This window comes from Alosa sapidissima, chromosome 6 (assembly GCF_018492685.1).
Source record: "Alosa sapidissima isolate fAloSap1 chromosome 6, fAloSap1.pri, whole genome shotgun sequence".
Classification (NCBI taxonomy): Eukaryota; Metazoa; Chordata; class Actinopteri; order Clupeiformes; family Clupeidae; genus Alosa; species Alosa sapidissima.
Genome location: NC_055962.1, coordinates 866,129 through 886,019, shown reverse-complemented (window position 1 = coordinate 886,019; position 19,891 = coordinate 866,129). Strand labels below are relative to the sequence as shown.

General features: G+C 37.8%; 1 protein-coding gene across 4 annotated transcripts in view; it reads left to right on the top strand.

The window, feature by feature from the left end:
* The window catches only part of hivep2a (HIVEP zinc finger 2a), a 129,559-nt gene extending 112,332 nt beyond the window's left edge, over window positions 1-17,227 (top strand). For all 4 annotated transcript variants that reach the window (XM_042094281.1, XM_042094279.1, XM_042094280.1 and 1 more), the window contains one exon: window positions 14,960-17,227. In XM_042094281.1, coding sequence (XP_041950215.1) covers window positions 14,960-15,733 — 774 coding nt within the window. In that variant the 3' untranslated portion in view covers window positions 15,734-17,227. The remainder of the gene's footprint in view (window positions 1-14,959) is intronic.
* The last annotated feature ends 2,664 nt before the right edge of the window (window positions 17,228-19,891 follow it).

Below are 19,891 nucleotides of genomic sequence, written 5' to 3'. Positions count from 1 at the left end.
TACTTTAAGATATTTTTGATTATTTCAAATAAAAAGATAAAACATTATTCTTCAGAAATATAGCTGATACAAACTGAAATAAATGCTACAGCAGAAGTGCATGCACAAAATGTACACATATACTGTAAATGACATAACAAACAAAAAATACTCCATATACGGTGGGTAGTAGTTAAGAATGGACACTTCATTGACGAACAACGTGATTAACGCAGCTGCGTGAAATGTAAGTACAACTGCAGCCACTTGGGGGCAGCATAAGTCCGTTGTGGCGTTCCGCGGTCGAACCAGACGGAGCGTTCGACAGCAAGGGCTGTGATTGGCCGAGTTTTCAGTGTGTTTTTTCTCTGTGATTTTAGCAGCCCCTGCAACATGCTAGTCCACTGTAGCCTATAAGCTTTGTACATAATGTCAAACATTTTTTTGGATTCAGTGGCAGGATTTCTTGATTGTACAGTGCCTGTCTCTCAGTAATTTTTTTTTCCCAGACAGCTTGACAAGTTACAGTAAACAAGATCACATTATTGTTCTCCAGGTTTTTACATTGTAACACAAGAACAAGTGAATCATGTACAGTAGTAGCATATTCAAGACAAATTACCATACCTAATCCACTAAACCCATCCCACCCACCCAAATGAAAACAAACAAAACACAAACAGTCAAACAAATAAAAAACAAAAAACAAACAGTCTGCCTGCACATCAATGGGAAGAAGGGTCAGGGGGAGGGGAGAACAATTTTGGATTTGTGGTTACCAGTTACGGCCTAAGTATTTACTTCAAGATAGCTTACAAAAGGAGCTCAAATCCTATCAAAGTGGTGCCTTTTGTCTCTTAAGGAAAATCTCATTTCCTCTAGGTGTAAAGTGTTAGTGAGCTCACTAAGCCATGCCTGTAGGGAAGGGACCTGTTGATTCTTCCAAAAGCTTTTTTGCTGTCAGCAGTCCATATGACAGGAATTGCTGTTCAGATTTTGACAGTTTGAATGACTGTTCTGACAGCCCAAACAATATAAGAAGAACAACTGGCTCAAGGTCCTTTTGTGTGACTTCAGTAAAAACTTTAAAAATGCCCTGCCAGTATCCTTTTAGGTTGGGGCAAAGAACAAAACTGTGAGCTAATGACCCATCACCAGCCTTACATTTGTCACAAATTAAAGAGACAATAGGAAATATCTTGTGCAATTTAGTCTTTGAATAGTGGAGTCTGTGTACCACTTTAAATTGGATAAGAAAATGTCTGGCATGTATGGAACAGTGTTGAATTTCTTCTAGGCTATCTTTCCAAAGTCCATCAGAAATTTCTAACCCTAGTTCCTCTTCCCAAGCTGCTTTAATTGCACTTGTTGAAGGTAAGTGGAGATTCTGTAGTGTGCCATATAACGATGAGATGCAGTAGCTGATAAAATAGTTCCTAAGACATTTGTCTAAGCAGGAGGGGCTAGCTGTTGCAAAATATTTTGAGTGTGACTGTACATAGTTCCTTATTTGCAAGAATCTAAAGAAATTATTCCTATGGAAACCATATTTCTCCTGAATTTCTGTAAAAGTCGCAAATCTCCCATTGATGTAGAGATCCCCAATGCAATGTATGCCTGCCTCCTTCCAATGTTTGAAGCCGCTGTCCAGCATTGAAGGTGTAAAGGACGGGTTATTTGCTATGGCGAGTAAAAAGGATAGAGAGTTTGCACCACAGGACATCTTGATTTGTTTCCAGATCCTTATCATATTGTGGATAATAAAATTGTCCCTATAAACAGTTCTTTTATGGCCAGTTGGAGAGAGTATTATGGCTGTTAAATCATAAGGGGTGCACTGCTCCCTTTCTAATTCCATCCACGCCCCAAATTCAATATGATCGTTCAGCAACAGTGCTATAGTTCTAAGGTTGGAGGCCCAAAAGTAGAGTTGGAAGGCTGGAAGTGCCAACCCACCCTCACATCTCGGTTTGCAAAGGTGTGCTTTTTTGATCCTGTGATTTTTGTAGTGCCAGACAAAGGGCATGATTAGTGAGTCCAGTTGTTTAAAAATGCTTTAGGGAGAAAGACAGGGAGATTTTGGAATAGGTATAACAGTTGTGGAAGGAAAATCATTTTAATGGTATTAACCCTTCCAATTAGAGAGATTGGGAGGGATCTCCAGAATTGAATAATTAATTTCAATTTCTCCAACAGAGGAGTGTAGTTAGCTGCAAACAGAGATTTTGGCAGTTTGGTTACAACAATGCCAATGTAGGTGAATTTATATTTTGAATGGAAGATGTGAAAGTTGAGAGGAGTCTATTTTCCCAACTGGCATAAGTTCACTTTTCCCCCAATTTATTCTATAGCCTGAGAAGCAGCTGCTGTCTTCAATTATGTGTAAAATCACTGGCACACTTGAGAATGGTTTTGTTGCATAGATGAGGACATCATCTGCAAACAAAGATATTTTGTGAGAGGTATTTTTAGAGTTAAATCCATGAATATTTCTTTCTGACCTAACTGTATCAGCAAGAGGTTCTATCACAAGGGCGAAAAGTAACGGTGATAATGGGCAGCCTTGTCTAGTACCCCTTTGGAGGTTGAACGGGGATGACAAAGTTTTGTTTGTAAGTATTTGTGCTTTTGGGTTTCTATATAGAGTTCTGATCCAGGCAGTAAATGTTTCACCCATAGCAAATTTCTGTAAAACAGCAAATTGATATGGGCACTCGACCTGATCAAACGCTTTTTCCGCATCCAGGGAGATGATAGCCAAGTCTGTGTTGTTAGCATGAGAGGAGTAGAGAATATTAAAGAGGCGGCGCAGGTTACTGAATGAACTCCACCCTAGTACAAATCCAGTTTGGTCTGGTGCAATTAATTTTCCCAGAAGTGTATTGAGTCTGTTGGCCAGGGTTTTTGCTAAAATATTCTGATCAACATTTATGAGAGATATGGGCCTGTATCCTCCAACCTCCTCAGGGTCCTTGCTCTTCTTGGGAATGACTGTGATCACTGCCTCATAGAGAGATACAAGGATACAAGGAAGTTTATTGTCACATGCATATAGTTATTGGATGTAAGAAATGCAGTGAAATTATGTCTGGTGTCAGCCTATTTGTGCATTTATGGGGGGGGGGGGGGTAAAAAGTGCAGTAGAAGAGGGGTTAGTAGATTAAGTGGCAAGGGCTGCATAAGAAAGGTGGGGGAGGATTGGGATAGGGGGGCACCAACAAGCAACAGAGCAACAGGGGCAAGGAAAAAGGAAAAACTCCCTTACTAAGGCAGTAAGATCAAAGTCAAAGTCTGCTTTATTGTCAATTTCTTCACATGTCAAGACATACAAAGAGATCGAAATTACGTTTCCCACTATCCCACGGTGGAGACAAGACATATTTAACCAATTAAGTCCACAGACAAACATAACATTCAAGTAAACAATATAAAAAGTAAATAAGAAGACACATACAATGAAGAAATAAGAGCAGCAAAATTTGGGTTGAAATTGTGCAATTGTGCATAGACAGTCAATATAATAGTGCAAAAGTCAGGCCAATAAATGGCTGAGGTAGTTCTGTTTGACCTAAGTATGCAAGTGGCATAGTGGTGCAAGTTATGTAAGAGCAGCAGAAGTGTTTTCAGGACAACAGGACAACAACAACAAGTTGCAAAGTGTGCAAGTGTACAAGTGGAGATGGAGGGAGAAGTCCATCCTGCAGGGCTTGGGTGTTTTCTCTGATTTCAATGATTTAATAGTTTTGTTTATTTCTTCTAGTGTTATATCTGCCCCAAGAAAATCACGATCATCCTGCGTCAATGTTGGCAGGTTACACTTGTCAAGAAATGTCTCAATGGGGACTGGGTCCTGATTAGTTTTACTACAGTAAAGCGCTTCATAAAATTGCTTGAAGTGATTGTTGATATCTTTAGGTGAAGTCAAGGGCGCCCCAGAGTCAGATTTAACCTTATGGATTGACCAATCATTCTCTAATTTACGTAGTTGTCTAACTAGCAGCTTGTGAGGCTTATCGCCAAATTCAAAATACTTCTGTTTTACATACTTAAACTTTGTTGAAAGCCTTTGTGAGATAATCTGGTTATATTTGAATCTGAGTTGAAGTATTTTCTTATACAGATTAGGGGAAGGTGACTCAGCATTTTTACAGTCAAGCTGGTGGATTTCCTGTTCTAAGTTTAGTAGAGTTATTTTGTTCTGTTTATTTCTTCTCCCTTTAAATGCGATGACACACCCCCTTAAGTATGCTTTAAAGGTCTCCCACAATAATGAAGGAGAAGTATTTGGTTGGTCATTAATGTCAAAAAATATTTTGATCTCTGCACGGAGGTAAACTCTAAATGCAGGATCGCTCAGAAGCTGAGGGTCAACTCTCCATATTGGCTTAGTTGAGGAAAAATCAGTTTGAGAATGAATGTGACTGGGCTATGATCAGAAATTAAGATACTTAGCGTTAAGGATATGGGGCATTAGTTTCCTGTCGACCAGGAAATAATCAATACGCGTATAAACATTGTGGACTGAGGAATGAAAAGAGTAATCTCTGTTTGAAGGATTAAAAGTTCTCCACAAGTCACATATGTTTGTATTATTAGGTTCCTATTAGCCCTCATGAAATACTGGTACGTTCGGACTGGTAAATTAGGGGATAGGAAGACATAAAACAGTAGCAGACATGAAAAAAAAAAAAATATATATGTCCAAGATGCTATTCAGGTGTATCAGCCGTAGCTACGTTACCGGTGCCAAAGAGACGTTCTGCATATGCATATCTCAGGGTCTGTGAATCGTTGTTCGTCGTCCTTGTAGGTGATCCGCATGGTTGCTGGATACTGAAAACCATATCAAACATCTAGGCAATCACGTAGAAGTTCCTTGGCTCTGCTGAAGCGGGCGCGTTGCTTAACAATGGCAGGTGGCAAGTCGGGGAAGATGAGGATATTTTCTTGATTATAGGAGATGGTCTTCAACTGTGCAGCCTTCCGCATGACAATCTCCCACTCTTGGAAGTAGTGCAGTTTGATGATGAATGCCCGTGGGTGCAGGTTGTTCCGTGCGCTCTGGATAACGTTGCTAGCTCTGTGAGCACGGTCTATCATTGGGGGATTATCCAGGGCTAGGGCAGATTGTAGCACTTTTACAATGAAATCCCTGTTGTTCTGGCCTTTCTCTTCGGCTTCCTTAATGTTCAGAATTCGTACGTTTTGTCTTCTACTCCGGCTTTCCAGATCTGTGCATTTTTCGTTCAGTTGTGAAACAGATTTTGGTAAGAGTCGCACCTCCTGTTGAAGTTTGGTGATCTCATCTGAAGTGAATGAGGCACCTCGCTCGAGCTCAGCCAAAGTTGTCGCCTGCTCGCTAGCTACTTCCTTCACAGCAGAAATAGCATTACTGGTATCGTTCTTCAGTGCAGTCAGTTCACTCCATATTGAGGACGAAAGCTGTTGGAATCTTTGGTCAATCATATCCCCGATTTCTGCTTTAAATGAGCGAATTTCCGTCTGTGGCAGCAAGACCATCCAACAACGTTTTGCTAACATGTTGACTAGCTTCCTCGAGTTCGCTAGCTTCCATTGATAGGCTGTTCGGTTGGTTTTGTTCTGGCTTTTTGGAGGATTGTGGAAGACATCTTGGACACCTTGGACATCTTGAACACAAAAGTCTACTGCGAAGTATAAACTAAGCACTGTACTGTCCACACCGGTTGATTTGTTCGTTTTGCTATAATTTTTCGTAAAAATTTTCAGGAGCTCTCTTAAAGGAGAATTCCGGTGCCGGAAGGTATGTATGATAAGGGATCAGATTCCAAAAATAATTCAGTGGAAATGCATGGATTCCAGTTGCTGCTACTGGAAGAAACTGGAATCCATGCATTTCCACTGAATTATTTTTGGAATCTGATCCCTTATCATACCTGTTCATTCTTACTCGTCGCTCGACTTATCGTGACTAAATTCAAGATGGCTGCAAACGCTAAACTTCGTGAAGATACTGTCTGTATAAATCGTCTTGTAAGTAAACTACCAGTGCTTTTTCAAAGTTCTCAATGTCTCGTTTTAAATGTCAGGGCCCTCGGAAGTCTACCAATGAAGTGTGGAGATACATTGAGCCTCGTAAATGGGTGTAAAACAGTGATTTATTTGCATGGCTAGCCCGATGCCGAAGCACCACTATTGAAAAAGCTGTTGGTAGCATCGGCTAACTAGCGCCAGATTTTGGAGTGCAGGGGACAAGCCGAGATGGGCTATGAGACATACGTTCACACTCGGTATCATGTTTCAATACACTTTAGGTCAATATCACAACGGAATTCTCCTTTAACCACGTCTTACTCCTTCATGACGTAACCGGAACCCCCTCAGTAATATTTTAAAATGAGAGCTTCGTCAGCTGGCAATAGTCCTAGCCTAGGCTACTTTGTTGGCAGTCATGAGAAGTTCGCTTGCTAACCGAACATAAATATGCTACCCAGAAACCTTGTGAATAGTTCTGATTTTTTTTACTACACTAACAAGGTTGAAATATAGCCTTTGCCTACAGCATCTCATTAACAGTAATGTTAACAAAATGACAGCATTCATATGACAATGGAAAACGAATTCGGTCATTCAAGGCTGTGCCACAGCAACCAGTGTAGGCTTTAGTCCTACCCAATTCGCCTTATTCACCCGGCGGCCATTACGAGTCTGAGGGGTTCACTTGCCATTACACCTCAGTCCAGCAGATGGTGGTGGTAATGCACTCCGTTTGCAAACTGCTAAAAAACAATTCACTGAAGAAGAACAGGCCAGTGAACCCTTCTTTAATCTGTGAGCTTTTTTTGGCAGTTTGCAAACGGAGTGCATTTCTTTACACAGTCAACAGGTAACGCAGGTAAGCACCCTAAATGCAGTTCAGCCACTGACCTAGCCTGCTAATGCTATCGGAATAGCTAGATAGTTATGGTTTGAATTCCATGATACTATCATTGAAAGACCACTTGGTCATAGCCCAATATATAGATAGATCTAAATGCAAACACGCCTACCTAGCTATATTTTGCTGGAATTGTACCAGAATGCCTATAGAAGCAGAGAATGTGTGCTGCAAGACTTCTCCGGTAATGAGAACTAAAGTAAATAAATGTGTATTATTGTCAAGTTACAAGATACTAATAGTACACAGGACATTCACTATCTCACAAAACTGTACTGGCACAATGGAAACAAAAATATTTTGGTGACTGTGGTAAGGTGTATGATGTACTAAGTAGCACACCCACAAGAAGACATTTGGTAATATCAATTCTATCTGTTATGCAATTCATGGGTTTCATCAGGTCCATTTACACAGGTGTATTAATCAAGCACCATGCAGTCTGCATTCATAATCGAGGTGCTTGATTTTATACACCTGTGGAAAGTGACCTGAAGAAACCCATGAATTGACTTTCCAAAACATTGACGAGCACATAAGAACCTGTATTAGCCAACTAGAAAAAGACTTCTAGAAACTAACTAGCACAACAATAAAAGTTAGATCACAAACCTTTGCTTCTAACGTGATGACCTAATGTAGGCTAGAAAGCTGTGTAGCCTGACATGAGGATGTGCTCTGGAAGACATACAAAACACTAAGTAAACAGCAAGTAATCAAACAAAACATTATATTTTAGACATAAATTAGAGTAAATACCTGAGCTCTAGTGATAGCAACTTAGCCTAATAGTGCAGGGGTATTGTGTTTTTGATTTTCCCTGTTTAGACTATACCTTTATACTTTAAACAATACCCGTACTTAGTTGAGCATAAAATATTGTTGCTAATATTATTATTTGTGGTTTAACGCTTAGGTTAGAAGATTATAGGTTCAACAAGCTAAATCTCTGGGTGCTGCGGTCAGTTTCTTATGAGTGTAGCTACACCAGGCACGTAACTGAAGCATTCCGTTCGCGTTATGTACTGCAACAATTAGCTTCCAATAGGCCTAATCAATGGATGTAGCTACACCTGGCGTGTTAGTGGCCTGTAGGCTACGTTCGGGAAAATAGACCATTCCTCTAATGGATTTTACCAGAGCCCTTCCTATTAGGCATTCTCTGATTTTACACGTCGCGAACAGAACACTTCAGTTACGTGCCTGGTGTAGCTTCCTGTAATATAGGCTAGCCTAAGCCTAGCTTGTACCCTTTTCATGCATGCTAACGTGAAGAATATGAACATGCTATTTTGTAACAGACGTTAGGTGGAAAAGTTTGTTTATACTTACAGCCTGTGAGCTGGTGGTCGATCGTCATGACGGTACAGAACCAGGTTTTCAGAACATCGATGCAAAACCCCTTTAAGGCAGTGAGTGTGGTTGAAATGATTGGAACACAGAACTAATGTTGCACTACTTCGGTGGTGGTGTTCCAACGATAAATCCGAACCATTTCTTCCTCAACTCATGTTTCTAAGGCAAGACATGCAACATTGATGTGTTATTGCCAAAAAAAAAAAAACAGGCACGATTTTTTTTCCGCCATGTTGGCAACTTGCTGTTAGCTCCTACTAGCTGCAGAGAGACAATCCCCTAGCCGCAAAATCTTCCAGTCTTCCTGTAGGCGGTCACAAGCCAAGGTGGGCGAGGCCATGAATAGTCAGTTTCCCTTCGGCATCATTGGGAAGGGCTCTTTCTGATTCGCTTGTTTTTCCGTGTATTTTCTTTCATTGGCTAATGCGGGCAATGGGGGTAGAAGATCATTTTCACGTGCAGCATGCATATGCAACTTGGAGTGAGCTATAGTATTTCGAAAGTAATAAGTATTAAACGGTTTCTCAGTGAATGTGACCTTTAAAACATAACTTGCATCTTTCCATTCTAACCTTTATGAGGCCTAGGTCTATTTTTTTTGCAAGGTGTTGCTCCTGGCAAGACTTGTTTAAGACGTTTGGTGATTAATTGATAGCTGTTGTGCTATGGGACACGTTAAACTTTCTTTAAAATGAGCGCATAAAACGACTTGTTGCCATTTTGGGACATTAAGCTATGTTAAGCTTTTTCATGTTAATGTCCTTAATTTATTTATATATTTAGGCTAATTGCGCAAATCCTGGATACTTTTATTGCCACACAACAATATTGGTGGTATTTGTTACATTAGCTTCAAAAAGCACCGCTTCAGAAAGTGGCACTGCTTGTGAAAGAAGGGGGTGGGGGAGGGGAGCTTGCAGCCAAGTGTCGGAAAAATGCATGCAACACAGAACCCCCTTCTCTCATCAGTCACTGACTGTAGGCTAGATTAGGCCTACAGCATATGCATCGGGAAAAACACTTCGAGGATAAGCGCAACAGCAGTTTGTGACGTTGTTTAGTGTAACCTCATTTATGAAAACTAGTATTGCCCTGGCAATACTGGTTACGGCGACCACGAGACAGTAGAATGTAGAATGTTCATTATTTCATAAACACGTTTTCTCTGAACCACTTTCCCGACTTCGTCTTTCTATAAGAATATTATGGAGATAGGGGAGAAAACTAGATTTAACGAAACAAATGTAACTAAGTAAACTGATTGTTTACTCTACAGTAGGCTATGTTGTCCATCTCAGGCTGTACAGTAGGCTAGGCCTATTGATAGGCCTAGGCCAATGAGCTTAATAGACACATTAACGCTTCCAGCCTAATGACTTTCACACATGATTTGAATGACTTACAGTACATTAGACACATTAGCGCTCCACGTGTAGAGACTGTGCAGAATACAATGTGTGAATGGTGCTCAATGATTTGCCAATATAATAGTCTTCTGCTGGGTTGCATGTAGCCTACATGTTTTCAGCCTTTAAAGCCTACCATTTTTATTACGAAAATATTTCTAAACTTAAATCTCAGTGTCTAAAACTCAGTGTCATTCAGACTCAACCCTCTAGTTGCTTGCTTGGTGCTTTGATATCTTTTTCGTTGTTGTTTGAACGTCGGCAAGCAGGCATGTTGCGGTTGCAATTTAAGTGACATTTTTACAATAGCCCAACCTATCCCACTGTAATATTTAGAGTTGTTTCATTAAGATAAAAATCTTATTTAAATTTTGGGTTCGGCAAAGGACGTATTTTGCCCTTTTTATTCATGCCCATTACAACTATGCTTATCCGCCCTGGCAAGATTGTGTGCATTATTAATCGATCAGGAATCTAACCCTGCTTGCCATCGTCTCAGTCCACTGCATTACCATTAGTCTATCAACTCTATGTGAACGAGGGTGACAAATAGGGTATAAAACATAGACATACACTCACGTTATTGTATTGTGTTTGGTAATGACTCAACTGTCTCTGACTGTTCTACTGACGGGCTAAACTGGATGTGTTGCGGAAGCATGAAGTCACATCAAAAATACACAGAAATGAAAAGGCATTTTTTTGCAAAAAAACGTTTTTTATTTGGATTTCGATTCAAATCAAAGAGTTGGCTGATTGCAAATGACATGTCAAGTCCATTTCAAGTCAATGTGGCCTAAAATGGAAGCAGGAGCAGTAGGGGATCCCATAGCCCTGGGAAGATCACATTTCAGTTGGTCCTCCATTTAAGGCTATGACCTGCTCAATGACTTTGTCCAGGTGATCTATGTAGTTATTGCAGACCTTTGTGGTGAGTTTGTACCTCCAAAATGACTCTATTGCTGAGATCAGTTCGTCTCTGCTCTTGGGTTTGGCCTCGCAGCGAATATATCATTTCATCGAAGCCCAGACTAACTCTATGGGGTTCAGATCCGGCGACTAGCACTCTCACTCTGAATGCAGGGTCTGACACTGGCTGCGGTGTGTTCTGGATCATTGTCTTGGAACATGCTTGTTAGGCTGGGCTACTGTCAATGTACTTGTACAGGTAAATGTTCAACAATTGCTGGTGAACAGGCTATAATCAATTAGCTAAATAATTTGTCCAGCTGTTTAAAAAAAATTCGTGCTACATTCAAACGCAAAAAGTGCTTTGATATCTTTTTCGTTTGAACGTCGGCAAGCAGGCATGTTGCGGTTGCAATGATCGAGGATATTGGTTTTATCTGCGGATTTATTTTTGCATTATTTTGAATATGACTCGCTCCAGTTTCAACAGCACATATACTTTTTTCACACTCATCTCAGTTCTAACACACATATCCCCTCTTGCTTTCTCTCTCTCCATCCCTGCGCACGGGGCTCTCTTAAAGGAGCTGCCCCATTTTACAACAATTGCATCTACATTTTCATATTAGAATGTTTTGTCAAGTGTAAGCTTAAACTACCATGATCAATTTAAGTTCCTGTGCCCCCTGCTGGAAAGTCTCCAAATCTCATGCGCTATCGTTACACTCAAATCTATAAGTAATCAGGACAAATAGGGTATAAGATATATAAACTTACGCTATTGTATTATCATATATGTTTGGTAATGGCTCAACAATAAGTCAAGTCACATCAAAAATAGTAGTGGCAGAACTCCCAAGTGACACCTTGTGGTTGTTTGTGTCAACTGCAGTTTGTGCCATTTCTGCCAAGAATATGGTGTGCTCGATTCATGCAGGAAACCGTCCAAACTTAACTGATACCCACTGTAGCTCTTAAGAGTTCAGTTGAAATAAGGAACTTTTCATATTGAGAAATATGCAAAAGTGCTCTGCAAAATGTAGTGTAGGCTAGGCCTACAGCACATTTCAATGAAGTGCTAACAGAAATAGCCTAGTCCATTAACTATGTTAAGTTCACGTGTAACGATGTAGGAGTGTACACAATGTTTAGTTCGTAGATTATAGCTTCAGTGATATTTTAATACCATGTGGACTGAGCCGACATCAGCGCCGAGATGAGCGCACTGTAACGGGGTCAACTCGTTCACACCATCATATAATGAGGGACAAGAAACGGTTGTAAAGAATAATAATTTATTAAGAAAAGTGCAATCTAACCAATAGGTCAATAATATGTGTCTAGGGTATGTTGGTGCAATGTCGTGCGTGTCTGGATGTAGTGAGCATCTAGTAGATCAGTATCAGGATGTTAGCTGTAAAGGAAGAAAATTATCATTAAGGTTAGAGTGAGATGAAGAATGATAGAGAGAGTGTAGTGTAGTGTAGTCAAATGGTGCCTATATGAAAGGAAATAGTGCCCACCTGAAAGAGAGAGAGAAGCCCCTTTATAGCCCAACCCCTAAGTGCAGGTGAAACAAATAAGGCACTTAGGCTGCCCAGGACACCTAGGCCTAGCACTGTTTGTGCACTGACTGCACTAGACCCATAGGGGTCATGGTTTTCACCCAGGTGGGCGTCACACCACGCACATCAGCGCCAACGTTTTTAACTGGTACTGGATGAACAATGGATTTTATGGAGCCAAATAGAACTGAACCGTAAAATTTGCAATGCTGGTGTGTGGAGTTGTATTGATATAGAGTCAAAACAACAGCAAAAAGATTTTGTGCCTGTGAAAAGATATTCACAAGTGTAATAGAGTTTTGCAGCTGTATAAATATTTTGTGCATGTGCGAAAAAAAATTGTCTTCGAGGATATCATTTGCAATTCTTCTCCCAATTGTTGCCTAATTGTATGCGCAAAGACATAAGTTCCCACGTTCAAACTAAATCCCTGTGGACAAATTATTTTCACAAGTGCACAAAATATTTCTGCAGGTACTCATTTTTTTTTTTGCACACAGACAAATTAATTCCACAGCTACAAAATGGTTCTACACTTGTGCAAATTATATCCTCAAAGACAATTTTAGTACAAAATTTCTGTGCACAAGCACAATTTTTTTATACAGTTGCAAAACTCTATTACACTTGTGAATATCTTTTCACGGGCACAAAATCTTTTTGGCGTTGTTTTGACTCCATATATTGAGAACAACATAATCTAATGTAGGCTAATTGAATGTCGAAGTGGGGTACGTCGCACTCATGTCACTCGTGTCCACATTGCTTTGAAGCGCCATTCAGCCGATCGGGAGATCAGAACTGCATTGGTGTTTATTATCTCCATGACTACGGGAGGAGGGCTAGGCCTAGGCTATTAGGAAGTGTCTGTGGCAGTTTAAGGACAAGAGAGCATCAAAGGGTCAAAATAGTAGCACCCAAAGGGGATTGTTTAACAGAACAAGTGACGGTGTAAAAAAAAAAAAAAAATTGGTGGCACGTGATAAATGCGATTTAAAAAAATAACACGTTACGATTAACGCGCTAACACTAATTAATATTGATACTAAGCCCCCTTAGCAACACCTTAGCAACCACTTAAATTACCTTAGCAATGTCCTAGCAACCACTTTGCATGCACTGGTAATTCCTTGGAGTTGCATTTCTAGTTATTATTATTATTATTATTAGTAGTAGTACTATTACAGCCTATAATACCCTTGAATTTGAAAAGTACCTTTTCTCTGTGTCTCTCTCTCCATTCATCTGGATCTCTCACTTCTTCTCTTTCCTACTTTCTCTCACTTCTTCTCTTTCTTAACTTTCTCTATTGCTTTTTCTCTCTGGGCTGTATTTTGGGCACCAGCACATGTCGTAAAGTTCGTTTTTCACCCGTGCAAAGTTGAATTCGCTATTTTGCACGTTTATTTTTTAAGCATTGCGCCCAGGGGTGTGGCAATTAACAACCTAGGGAGGGTCCTAGCGCGTTGTCTAAAAATCGCTATCATACACCACCTAAACCTGGTCAGAAGTCAATGGCGAGTTGTTCAAATGCTATTTTAAGAGCGCATGTCAACAGTCATATTGGCAGGTGCACGCACCATCCTATCATTCATGAACGCACACCAGCGCACGTCCATGCAAAGCATTACAAATTGCACGATTACAATGGGAAACATAATTAGAATAAAGATATTACGAAATACTGTACATCTCATGATGAGTAGTTATTCACCATCATTTGCAAAACATCCTACTAAATTTGAATAGACTTTCGATGAGTGAAGATGTGCTTTAGAATGTCATGATAGGGCCCTCTGTTTCTCTCAATTTCAATTACTCTTTAATCTATTTTAAAAATAAAAGTCCTTGCATATTTAACATCTCGACTCTCTCTCTCTCTGTCTTTCTCTATTAATATTTATTATCAAGCACCTTACTTAACTGTGCAGCAACTTAAAAGGAACCTTTTCTCTGTGTCTCTGGATCTCACTTTTCTCATTCCCACTTTCTTTCACTTTTTTGATTGATCACCTTTTTCTTTTTTGACTTTCTTTGCATGCACTGGCAATTTCTTGGAATTACTCTAGTTATTATTAATACTTATATGACTGCTTGGTTGTTTTTCCTATTGTGATTGTGATGTGATATTTATATTCAGATATTTGAACACCCATGAAGTACAGTAGTTCCAATTTGTTGGCCCTATTAATAGGCTATGCTTGTAGGTTATATCCATTCACCATACTCATTGTGAAGTTTAAATGAACTGACACATTGCAACAGAGTTACAAATTACCGACGTTTACAGTACCAGCATCATTGTAACATATGATTAAGATAGTACTGGTAGCATAGGCTTTCACAGACTGGACCAATTTGCTTAATGTGTGATGTTCCTTATAAATGTAGCTTTTTAACAAAAGAGACAAAACATTATTGTGTCTCCTCTCTCTGTGCCAACAGTAGCATAACTCATTGAACCAGGCTATACTGGATAAATAATCCCTGGCTTATTTTACAGAGCTTTACATGATATGCTGTTCATTCAAGCCTCTTGCTTTTCAGAGTCCTGGTGCAATTATTCATTTAGAATCCATCTTGAAATTTGTTTCAGTCATTAAAATGATTCCCCTTTTGAAAGTGTTCAGTTGTTTTTTTTCTCACAAAATTGCCACAATATAGTAAGATTGGTTATTATTATATTATCAACCCCTTAAATAATATAATTCATATTTGTGATATACTGTGTATTATGGGGATTATTTCGATATTTCATAAATCTGTACCATTGGCTACAATGCTAGAGTGGCATTCAGCTGGTATAACCAATGATATATATTTTTTAGGAGCAGATACAGAAGATGGATTGTGACAGAAACAGCAGTGGTAAAGGAATAGCCACCTCCCACCATGGCCTGTTCAGCCACCTGCCCCTACACTCCCAACAGCAGATTCATACACCCTTCCCAATGATCCCCATTGGGGGCATCCAGATTGTGCACTCTGTCAGGCCCTCCATTACAGGCCTTACCCATCCTGCCCATCTGTCCTTACAGAAGAACACATCAAAGGAGTCCAATGCTAATGAAGTGTTCTTCCAAGTGGAAGATGGCAGCGTGCCCAGTGGTAGATTGGACTCCTCTCAGACCCAGGGAAACATGTTGTTTTCCCCAATGGGAAAGCAATCACAGCCTTCAGTTAGTGTGCTTACTGAAAAATCTGAAAGGGATGTGGATGAAATCTCAGATAAGGATATTAAACAGGAGGAGAGCATACAGACTTGCACCAAGGCCATTGCCTCTCTCCGGATTGTTTCAGAAGAGCCTTTAGAGAAATCTCTGTCCACTGATAATCCACCATATCAACAGCCATCCACATCCTCCCATTCTCCCATAAACCCTGAAAAGATGGCATCAATCAAAATTCATCCCTCAAATGAGTTAGACACCAGGCAGTCATTGAATGGCTCTGCCATTCCACTGCACTCCAGCATGGAAAATGTATTAAGTTACCTTCCTCTCAACAGTAAAAGCGGTGAGAAAAAACTACCACTTTTAAAAAGCCATGGGGAAAGGTTGTTAAACACAAATAGGGTAAACAACTGTACAGAAAATGAATAAATGTGGCTAAAAGGGAAATTTAGAACAAACATTATATTTTAATGTTTACACATGTATAATACATGCAAACATATCTTAATTCATTAGGCAACACAATACATTTTATTTCTTTGCAGTTGAAATGTACTGTCTGTGCATAGCATGCCTTTGTAAAAAATATTAACTGTTTTTAACATATACATTGATGAAAATATATACAAACCTATACATGAACTTGACCAAACATGCGGATAGATATTTGCCTGGTACTCTTACAGTAAATCTAAAATATGTGTGCCTTTCTTTACTTTCTACATATAGTCTTACTAGCATCTGAAGCAGGAAGGCATGTAAATTACCATGTTTTTATGTCTGCTATGTAATAATGCAATAGCCTGCGTGATTTGAACAACAGAGATTGAATGATGTGATTTATCAGTGTATGTAAGGTTGCACTAAAACATATTTTTATATGACAAAATGAAATTGATTTTCTGTATAGTAATTCTATAATACTATTTATTGTATCACGTTTCATACATTGTACAAAGTTCTTAATGTTGTGGATGCCTTTTCTAAGTGAAGCATGGGTTTTGCTATTTTATAATTAGAGCTACAACTGTGCACTGTAGATAAGCTTTTACATTGGCACACACAGTAATAATATGTCATAAACATACAGCTTCATTTCCCTATACATATGTGCATGTGTCAACCCATGTTTCAGATATATTGGCATAGAATGTAGTATGGTCATTTGTCTATTTTTGCCATTTTCTCGCCTTGCTGAATTACCTACAGCAGTCGTAACAGATGTCTATCACATTTTGCTCATTTACAATTTTGTCTCTACAGAAAGCATTAAGTGAATTTTAATTGAATCAACCCAAGCCCTTGTGCATTTTTGTATTTGTGCATCCAACTCAAGCTTGCTGCAACAGTACTGAAGTATTAAACACATTTTAAACTTACATGAATAATGTGATGTACTTGATTAATTGATAAGTGTAGACAGCATTCCAGCAGTGCACATTTAATTCCTTATCAGTGAATAATGTACTCATATGTTCATAATCATGGGCAACAAGCCTTTGTAAAAAAAAGCACAAGTACATATCTACTTCAAGGACAACTCTAAAAATGCACCTTAAATGTAAAATAAATTTAAGCAGTATCCCATTCTGTAACATATTTTGAAATAAAATTTGAGATGATTTTGACACCTCTTCAACAATGAAGCATATCTAGCTGGATTATTGAATGCATGCATTCAAATTCTTATTGATTTATGTACATCTGTATATTGGGCTTTTGTTCGTCATACTTGTATAACTTTTTAACATTACCTTGAATTCTGAGGTGTCAGAGCACAAATCACTGTATAAAAATGGGAGACTACATAAAAGGGTAACATAGTGATGTTTTGTGGAAAATTAAATACAATGTTTCTAGTATGTATTTCCGTTCCATACTGTTGAAAACATTTTTATTTCAAATAAACAAAGCAAAAAAATATGTTGACTTAATGATTATTATAATTACTGTAGATGTGCAAGGATAGAGACCAATTCATTGATGTGTAACAGGATATTTCACAAAACTGGCTGTCATGACACTATTATGTCAGTGTAATGGATAGATTTTCCTGACCCCGGAACTTATGTGAAAACTAAGAAAATCTGAAAAGTACGAAAAAAATCAGACCAATTTTTTTTCACTTTTTTTCCCATAGTTCATGCATTTCACATGTCTAGACGTGAAATAAAAAATAATTTGGACAATATCTAACAGATTTTTAAATTTGTTAAAAAATCTGTCTCCCATCCTGACCGCGAAAACTAAGAAAATCTGAAAAGTACGAAAAAATCACAGCAATTTTTTTTCACTTTTTTTTTAAAAAGAACAGAACAGAAAAGACAGAACAGAATTTGAATTTGAAGAAAGTGAATTTTTTTTCACTTTTTTGAAAAAGAACAGAACAGAAAAGACAGATTTTTTAACAAATTTAAAAATCTGTTAGATATTGTCCAAATTATTTTTTATTTCACGTCTAGACACGTGAAATGCATGAACTATGGCAAAAAAAGTGAAAAAAAAATTGGTCTGATTTTTTTCGTACTTTTCAGATTTTCTTAGTTTTCACATAAGGTCCGGGGTCAGGAAAAAAGACAGATTTTTGACAAATTTCAAAATCTGTCAAATATTGTCCAAATTATTTTTTATTTCACTTCTAGACATGTGAAATGCATGAACTATGGGGAAAAAAGTGAAAAAAAATTGGTCTGATTTTTTTCGTACTTTTCAGGTTTTCTTATTTTTCGCGGTCAGGATGAGAGACAGATTTTTTAACAAATTTAAAAATCTGTTAGATATTGTCCAAATTATTTTTTATTTCACTTCTAGACATGTGAAATGCATGAACTATGGGAAAAAAAGTGAAAAAAAATTGGTCTGATTTTTTTCGTACTTTTCAGATTTTCTTAGTTTTCACATAAGGTCCGGGGTCAGGAAAAAAGACAGATTTTTGACAAATTTCAAAATCTGTCAAATATTGTCCAAATTATTTTTTATTTCACTTCTAGACATGTGAAATGCATGAACTATGGGGAAAAAAGTGAAAAAAAATTGGTCTGATTTTTTTCGTACTTTTCAGATTTTCTTAGTTTTCACATAAGGTCCGGGGTCAGGAAAAAAGAGAGATTTTTGACAAATTTAAAAATATGTCAGATATTTTCCAAATTATTTTTTAATTCATGTCTAGACATGTGAAATGTATGAACTATGGCAAAAAAACTTGAAAAAAAAATTGGTGTGATTTTTTCGTACTTTTCAGATTTTCTTAGTTTTCACATAAGGTCCGGGGTCAGGAAAAAAGACAGATTTTTGACAAATTTCAAAATCTGTCAAATATTGTCCAAATTATTTTTTATTTCACTTCTAGACATGTGAAATGCATGAACTATGGGGAAAAAAAGTGAAAAAAAATTGGTCTGATTTTTTTCGTACTTTTCAGATTTTCTTAGTTTTCGCGGTCAGGATGAGAGACAGATTTTTTAACAAATTTAAAAATCTGTTAGATATTGTCCAAATTATTTTTTATTTCACGTCTAGACATGTGAAATGCATGAACTATGGGAATAAAAGTGAAAAAAAAAATTGGTCTGATTTTTTTCGTACTTTTCAGATTTTCTTAGTTTTCACCTAAGGTCCGGGGTCAGGAAAAAAGACAGATTTTTGACAAATTTAAAAATATGTCAGATATTTTCCAAATTATTTTTATTTCACTTCTAGACATGTGAAATGCATGAACTATGGCAGAAAAACGTGAAAAAAAATTGGTCTGATTTTTTTCGCACTTTTCAGATTTTCTTAGTTTTCGCGGTCAGGATGAGAGACAGATTTTTTAACAAATTTAAAAATCTGTTAGATATTGTCCAAATTATTTTTTATTTCACGTCTAGACATGTGAAATGCATGAACTATGGCAAAAAAACGTGAAAAAAAAATTGGTGTGATTTTTTCGTACTTTTCAGATTTTCTTAGTTTTCACATAAGGTCCGGGGTCAGGAAAAAAGACAGATTTTTGACAAATTTAAGAATATGTCAGATATTGTCCAAATTATTTTTTATTTCACTTCTAGACATGTGAAATGCCTGAACTATGGGAAAAAAAGTGAAAAAAAATTGGTCTGATTTTTTTCGTACTTTTCAGATTTTCTTAGTTTTCGCGGTCAGGATGAGAGACAGATTTTTTTAAAAATTTAAAAATCTGTTAGATATTGTCCAAATTATTTTTTATTTCACTTCTAGATATGTGAAATGCATGAACTATGGGAATAAAAGTGAAAAAAAATTGGTCTGATCTTTTTCGTACTTTTCAGATTTTCTTAGTTTTCACATAAGGTCCGGGGTCAGGAAAAAAGACAGATTTTTTAACAAATTTAAAAATCTGTTAGATATTGTCCAAATTATTTTTTATTTCACTTCTAGACATGTGAAATGCATGAACTATGGGGAAAAAAGTGAAAAAAAATTGGTCTGATTTTTTTCGTACTTTTCAGATTTTCTTAGTTTTCGCGGTCAGGATGAGAGACAGATTTTTTAACAAATTTAAAAAGCTGTTAGATATTGTCCAAATTATTTTTTATTTCACTTCTAGACATGTGAAATGCATGAACT